This window comes from Nerophis lumbriciformis, linkage group LG04, assembly GCF_033978685.3.
Source record: "Nerophis lumbriciformis linkage group LG04, RoL_Nlum_v2.1, whole genome shotgun sequence".
Taxonomy (NCBI): domain Eukaryota; kingdom Metazoa; phylum Chordata; class Actinopteri; order Syngnathiformes; family Syngnathidae; genus Nerophis; species Nerophis lumbriciformis.
The window spans coordinates 13,146,106-13,154,431 of NC_084551.2; the positions used below are offsets into that span (position 1 = coordinate 13,146,106).

General features: G+C 37.1%; 1 protein-coding gene across 1 annotated transcript; it reads right to left on the reverse strand.

Annotated features, from left to right (window-relative positions):
* Positions 1–1,207: 1,207 nt before the first annotated feature.
* LOC133592158 (dendritic cell-specific transmembrane protein) lies at positions 1,208–8,054 on the reverse strand. Its single transcript, XM_061944711.2, has 3 exons — positions 6,909–8,054; positions 1,995–2,330; positions 1,208–1,920 (listed from the first exon to the last, which is right to left on the reverse strand). The coding sequence occupies exons 1-3, from the start codon at positions 8,052–8,054 to the stop codon at positions 1,870–1,872; spliced, it is 1,533 nt and encodes a 510-aa protein (XP_061800695.2). The 3' UTR covers positions 1,208–1,869.
* Positions 8,055–8,326: the final 272 nt, after the last annotated feature.

An 8,326-nucleotide genomic window follows, 5' to 3' on the forward strand; every position in this document is an offset into this window, starting at 1 on the left:
TTTTGTCCCCAAAATTCTACACACAATTCCCCATAATGACAATGGGAAAAAGTATTTTTTAGAATTTTTTTAAAAATGTATTAAAAATAAAAAATCACATGTACTTACAGTCGCGATCAAAAGTTTACATACACTTGTAAAGAACATAATGTCTTGGCTGTCTTGAGTTTCCAAATCTTTCGACAACTCTTATTGTTTTGTGATAGAGAGGTTAGAGCACATACTTGTTGGTCACAAAAAACATTCATGAAGTTTGGTTCTTTTATGAATTTATTATGGGTCTACTGAAAATGTGACCAAATCTGCTGGGTCAAAAGTATACATACAGCAATGTAAATATTTGGTTACATGTCCTTTGGCAAGTTTCACTGCAATAAGGCACTTTTGGTAGCCATCCACAAGCTTCTGGCAAGCTTCTGGTTGAATTTTTCACCTCTCCTCTTGACAAAATTGATGCAGTTCAGCTAAATTTGTTGGTTTTCTGACACAGACTTGTTTCTTCAGCATTGTCCACACGTTTAAGTCAGGACTTTGGGAAGGCCATTCTAAAACCTTAATTCTAGCCTGTTTTAGCCATTCCTTTACCACTTTTGACGTGTTTGGGGTCATTGTCCTGTTGAAACACCCAACTGCGCCCAAGACCCAACCTCCGGGTTGATGGTTTTAGGTTGTCCTGAAGAATTTGGAGGTAATCGTCCTTTTTCATTGTCCCATTTACAGCACCAGTTCCATTGGCAGCAAAACAGGCCCAGAGCATAATACTACCACCACCCTGCTTGATGTTAGGGATGGTGTTCCTGGGATTAAAGGCCTCACCTTTTCTCCTCCAAACATATTGCTGGGTATTGTGGCCAAACAGCTCAGTTTTTGTTTCATCTGACCACAGAACTTTCCTCCAGAAGGTGACGGTCTTATCTTTGTCCATGTGATGTCAAAATGTAAAGCGCTTTGAGTCTCTGGAGAAAAAGCGCTATATATATATATATATATATATATATATATATATATATATATATATATATATATATATAAATAATTCACTTCATTCCTGTCTGAACATGCCTTTGCTGTAGCAAAATAATTTGCCGCCAACGATTAATAAATAATCGATTTTTTCGATATTAGCGATTATAAAGTATCTATATAGTCTATCAAACACAGAATGCAGATGAGTTCCATTATACAGTATGTTTACTTTGAAGCTCTGTTAAATTACATTAATGAAGGGTATCAATTATAACAAGTCAAATACAAAAATATTTTTGACATAAGATAAAATCAATTTCAATAATCGTGCTAGCTCGATGCTAAATCATATAGTCAATCCCATAGCGATTAGCATCGGGGATTTTATATGGCGATTCTGAAACATTAACAAATAAGATAATTAAATAGACAACTAAAATGTATAATAGGCATAGAATACTTACAGGCAAACAATTCCGAAGGCTCATCAAGAGAAACGTTTGGCACAGTCAACACCTGAATGGCAGTTAATACTTTGACTACAGTAACATCCCTGGGACAAATACAATCACACTACTGTTGGTAACCTGAAGTTAGAGATACGTATTTACTTGTCCAAAAATACTTACAACTTTTGGATGTTGAACTTTTTTATGTTTAAGTACTGTACTAAACACAATAGACATGTAATGTTCTCAAAAAACAGTTAGGATATAAATACTTGTTTAAAGCTTTGAGCAAATGTACCAGCTTCAACATGATGTCCGAATTTCAAATAGACTTAAAATATGTCAGTAGCTGATTTTATTATTGCACATCAGGTTGTAAAATAAGTCACCAGAGGACAACGTGGAAATCTTCTGAGCAGCACCTGTAATGGATCCTTTGTGAGGACAAGTTTCCTCACACAACATTGTCCTCTTCTGGGAAAAACAACGGACACCAGAAATGTGGCTGTGAAAGAAACAGAAAAACTGATTCACCATCCAACCTATTTATGCCCATAATGGTGATCATGTGACTCATACCTTACTGATGAGTGAAGTAAAAGGGCTACTCTTCGCTTTCGCCCTCCTCCTTTTTAACCGTTTCCTCAGAATTTTGGCATGCAGGAACTTTATCCTCTCTTCTGCTGCGTTGGAGTAGAATTTCTCAAACACCAGGAGCCTGAACTGGACCGCCTTGGCTGCCAGTGGAGCCATACATAGCAAGATCAGCAATATGGCGGCCAGCGGAACCACCGAGCTGTAGAGCAAAGGTTTGGGACTGGGGAGACACTGCTTCTCAAACAGCGTCACGGAATAAGAGAAGTCTTTCAGGTGATTCTCTTCACTCAACTGTATACCAATTAGAGTTGCCACCCCCTAAAATGAAAAACAGGTCATACTTGAATATTTATATTGTTGCACTGCTTTGTATATATTGTGCTATTTCAAAGTTAATTATGTTTTAAAGTTTTTATTTTGACAACCCAAAGTAGTAAAGGAAATTGACTGAGGCACTTCCCGATTGTCGCAAACTTGCTTAAACAACAGCAGACTAACTCACGGTGTCAAAAAAATAACGGGTAGAATAACCACACCGAGAATTTAGCACATTTGAGTAGGCACAAGACATTGAAACATCGTTGACAACTTGTTGAATTAGGTCCTGACGTTGAGCAAATCAAACCTAACGTTGAAACAACATGCTTTTTGACTATGTTTAATCAAGTTTGGGTTGTGACATTGATTTGACCATTGAAATTTGGTCATTTCCCAACCAACAACGTGGATCCAACGTTGTCTCAATGTACAAATACAACTATTTTTCAACGTTGTTTCAAAGTCAGTTTTAAAGGATATGTACGTATAATCAATGTTGTATCAATGTCTTGTGCCTGCTGGGATAACATTATAAACTTGGGGCCTGATTTACTAAAGGTTGAGAGTATTAGAACGTTTAAACTTGATAGAGCATGCGGAACTGATCTACTAAGCTCGTGCGCAGAGGACTGTCTCTTAAATGAGCATAATAAGTCCAGGGTGTAGGCCGCCTACCGCCCGAATGCAGCTGAGATAGGCTCCAGCGACTCCCAGCTACCCCGAAAGGGATAAGCGGCAGAAAATGGACGGATGGATGGGAGCGCAATCCATAGTGTCTATCTCCATGTATACGTACAATATTTGCCGATTATCAAAAAGACCACAATAATGGGAGGAAGTGATGCAAATATAACTATGTATCACACGCAATGTGATTTATCAAAGCTGAAACCGTTTTGTGGCTGCAGTTTTGAGTCAATTGAAAGCACGTTTGAAAAGTATGCGCAAACTGGCACAGTTATGAACAAATAGCTGTGAAAAAGCAGGTGTTCGCACTGCAAAGATAAACAATGCAGAGAGAATCCTCGATCAATGTGTGCGTCCACATATTTGGACTATCATAAAAAAAAATTCTGGTCTATGCATTTATGTTACTTTATGATGTTATAGCTGCTGGGTGACTTAAGGGTCTAAATAAAACACATTTAATTAATTTGTTTTGGTGTCTGTTTACCTTTTTTAATGGCTTTGTTTTCTTACAGGGGATATATCATTAGCATATCTTCTATAACAGGGGTGTCAAACTCATTTTACATGGAGAAAAATCTACTCCCAGGTGGGCTGTACTGGTAAAATTACGGCACGATAACTTAAAAATAAAGACGACTTCAGATTGTTTTCTTTGTTTAAAAATAAAACAAGAACATTCTGAAATTGTACAAACAGGTTTTTTTTTGTTTTTTTTGTTTTTTACAATTAACGTTGTACCCCGCCTTCCGCCCGGATACAGCTGAGATAGGCTCCAGCACCCCCCCGCGACACCGAAAGGGACAAGCGGTAGAAAATGGATGGATGTTTCAGTTAACAGTATATATACTTTGTCGTTATTTATATTTTCTGAATAAATTATGTGATAATGTTCATCAGTCAACTCAATGGTGTTAATTTTCAATCCATCAAAATAAAAACATATCAAAATTAAATTACAGTATGTTATTTATGTAGTTTGATAATTTTCCTCGACTGGTGCACTAATATGTGGTTTATTTCGTACATATGTAGCATCATCGACAAAGATACAAATATTTGCTTTTGCGACATCCATTGGACACATTTAGAACAGCTGTTTCTTTCATTAAAAAAATTCAGGTTAATTTTTATACTTAGCAAACTCATCCCGCAGGATAAAGCCTGATCTGGCCCTCGGGCCATACGTTTGACACAACTATTCTATATGAAAACACTTCTTTCAATACGCATATTCTTGCATTTGGATCATAACAGACAAGTTAGTGACTCTAGTCCAGTCCACGCAATATCCTCATTTAAATAGGGTGGTCCGCACTGCTGTTGCACCCGCAACACGCCCACTAATAGTACTTGTCATTTTTAATTTGCACATGCAATTTAGGTACGTATTATTTTAATCTTATTAGATCAGACCGTAGACTACTAAATGTTGTAAACAAGTACTATGAGTTAGCAGAACACATGTAACAAAGTGCCAACTCCCTACAAAACTATGATATTTTTCCTGATGTTGCTGGCTGAGAGAAACCACCGGTGTATTGCATCATAGTGAGTGATGTATCAGTGGTTTGCACCCACGTAGTAGTTTAACAACCATATTTGGTAACATAAGTTGGTGTTTAAAATTGGCCCTTGGTGCCGCACTATGACACAATCAAAACATTGTAAACAGACAGGAAATAAATGTAGATTTATACTTCAGTTATTAGAGATGTGAATCTTACAAAAACTTACGATTCAATTCGATTCAGATTCTTGGGGTGACGATTTGACTCTCTGTATTTACATGATTCTCGATTCGAAACGATCTTGCAATATTATTTGTACAAAAAATTGAATGAAACCTTTTCAAAACATGTTAGAGGTTACAAAAGCTCCTCTTGGCTGCTGACGTGTGACATATACATGCAGTGTGTAAGCTACAGATGGCCTAAAAAAAATTTTTTTTTAATTGATTCGTAGAAAAAATTACATATTAAATTCCCCAATCCATCCATTCTTTATCGGTTGTCAATTTTTGGAAATAATTAATCGATTCAAGAAGAGTAACTTGTGGAGTCCACAAGGCTCGGTATTGGGACCTAAGTGATCTATACTTTATGTAAATGATATTTGTTCAGTATCTAATAAATTGAAAATCATTATGTTGCAGAAGGTACAAATGTATATTGTTCAGGAGAAGACTTGAAGGAAGTGTTGAGGATAATAGAGGTTGAGTTGCTTCAGCTAAAAAAATGGTTTGATATGAATAAGTTATCATTAAATGATAAGAAAACTAAATGTATGGTGTTTAGTGGTGCAAGGACAAATTGTGAAGCAAAATAAAAATTAAATCAATTGGAAATTGATAGAGTATATGAAACTAAATTCTTGGGAAATATAATTGATCATAAATTATGTTGGAAACCGCAGATTGAATATATAAAAGAGAAAAATATCGAAATTCATTGCTATTCTTTATAAAGTAAGACACATGCTGAATAAGACATGTCTGCATATGTTACTTTATTCTTTTATTTTTCCATATTTAACATATTGTGTTGACGTTTGGGGAAATGTTTATAAAACAAACAGACCCAATACTTAAACTTCCAAAAAAGGTAATTAGAATAATACACAAAGCGTGCTACTATGAACCTACCAATCCATTATTCATAAGTTCTAATGTGTTAAAATTTTCAGATATTGTTTTTAAAAACAATGGAAATGATGTTTCTAGTAAAGAACAACATCCTTCCAGCTTGTTAAAGTTAAAAAGTTAAAGTACCAATGATAGTCACACACACACTAGGTGTGGTGAATTTTGTCCTCTGCATTTGACCCATCCCCTTGTTCACCCCCTGGGATGTGAGGGGAGCAGTGAGCAGCAGAGGTGGCCGCACTCAGGAATCATTTTGGTGATTTAACCCTCAATTCCAACCCTTACAGCCTGTATTAGGTTATTTCAATTAAGAGGAGAAAACTATAATTTATGGGGATATACATTTTTGAAATATTTACAGTAAGAACGAATATAAAATACAAATGTATTTCAGTTTTAGGAGTTAAATGGTCGAACAAGCTCAGTGATGAGTTGAAGACATGTAGTTCTTTGTTAAGGTTTAAGAAAGCCTTGAAAAGGTGAAATGTAAAATTATAAAATATAGCAACGATTACTTTCATCCCATTGATTTTTTGAACGTTGATGTTCCAGGCAATCTAATTTTCAGTGAATGTATAGGATAGGCAAATATAAGCCTTGGCTTCAGCCTTCTCCTTTTTCGGTCATTCTTTTTCTTTTTGTGTGTGTATGATTGTTAACATGTACAATCTGTGCTGTTAAATTGGTCACATAAAATGGTTGATTATATGACCGAAATAAACTAATTTAATTCATTAACTCATTCATTCATTCATTCAGAATCGTAATAAATAAGAAGCGCCATTCGGATGTGAATCCATTTTGCAACATTATGAAAAGTCACACTACTAAAGTGTGCTCAAAACAATTTATTCATATCCAAATAATGATTGTTGAGCGATACTTAATTTTAAAGAATCGATTTAAAATAGTTTATTTTTCAGAATAAATTTTTAAAAATACATTTTTTATGCCATCTCGGCGTTACTCTCGGAATTTCAACATCTGCAGCCAACCTAGCGTTTCTAAGCTACAATTTCTTACTATCATTTTTATACTAAATAATATATTGAACCGACAATCCCGTTGAATCGAGAAACGGTTTTCTGTATCAAATCAGCACCTTAAAAAACGGAATCTAATTGTGACTGGTAAGATTCAAATCCTTACTTAAAATGGTCTTGTGATGTACTCCAATAATTTGGGTGTATTCCATCAAGTTACCAAAAATGGCTCCTATTTCAAAGGGTGCTGATGAAAGAACTTACTTTGAGTCTCAGGAGCAGAGGGACATGGAACGGTTCCATCTCCGATAGCTTGGTTGTTACAATAACAACGAAGCAGTAAAACAAGGCATCCACGGTTATAAATAGAACCCAAGCAAACAAATGGCACACAACTGGAAGGCCAAATTTCAACAGAGCTTTTCCTTCCTGGGCTGTAGGACGCAGGGAAGGGAGTGAGGGATAAAGCTTCTCCTCCTCTGATGTGAGAGGAAGAACGTGGCGCCGTCCTTCTGCCTTCTGCTTCTCGTCATAATGAACAAATTTGCTGCTGATGAAGTTATTTTTGTATGTCGGGTCACTGCGGTAATTTTTTATGTGCAAGGCGATAAAGACGGTGAGCACCAGGAAGCTGATGACCGGATAAACACGTTCCTTCCCAGAGGAGACTGTGTTCATAAAGGTCACGGCGTATTTGACGCTTTGATTCAGCTTTAGTTCTGCTTGGCTGAGTCGCTCCCTGAATTCTTCCAAGTCCACCTTAGAAGAGATCTTAAGCTGCGAATCCATGTTAACGACCCCGAGATCCGTCACCCCTTGCAGTACGCCAGCCAACCATTTCAACATGGCTACGTAGTTACTGAAAGGAGCCGTGACTGACGCCTTCTTGGCCCTCAGGTTGCAGATAATGCTCTGAACCAAACCTGTCAGGTTCTCCAAAGTGTTGCGAATATTCCCGAGCACCACTAAACTTGTCCCGGCGGTCAAAAGGAGATTGCGACTTTTCTTGGTAAATATAGAGATGAGCAGAAGAGTCAGCAAGCATCGTATTCTCTTGGACAGGAAGAGGGCTACCGTCAACAGCAGCCAATGGAGCGCAGAGATTCCCCCGGCCACTGCGGGGTCATAGGTGAGAGTGCAGAGGAGGTAGAGGTAGAGCAAGATGCTGAGGAGGACGCTGAGGAAGACGCATATGATGAGGAGGATAGTGGATCTCTTGAAGCTCTCTCTGTGACCGCTAAAGAAAACATCCACTGCCACAGTCCTAAAATCCTTCAGAGTCTGCTTGAAAACAGTCCATGTTGGTGACATCCTCTCTGGAGGCCCTGCAGGAGCATCTATTATTGTGTGTGATGGCTGCAGGCTTCTTAAATATTGCTGGAACAGGAAGTGGTGGCAAACCTCTGTCATTCGTCGTATTCGTCATCGCTGTTCTTTTTTTTTTTTTTTTTTTACCCCAGAAAAAAGAAGAAGTAGGAGATGGAGATGGCATTTGGGATTGTATTAGACAAGGGTGTTCACAAAGTCTCCTCTAAAGAGACTAATAATAATAATTTGTTAGTTTGTATTTTTCAAATTACATCAAACAATTCACAACTGATGTAAGTGATAGCCAAGTATCCATATAAAATCATCTTTAAATAACTCAGAAATAATTAGCGGTATAAACAACCTTTTCAACT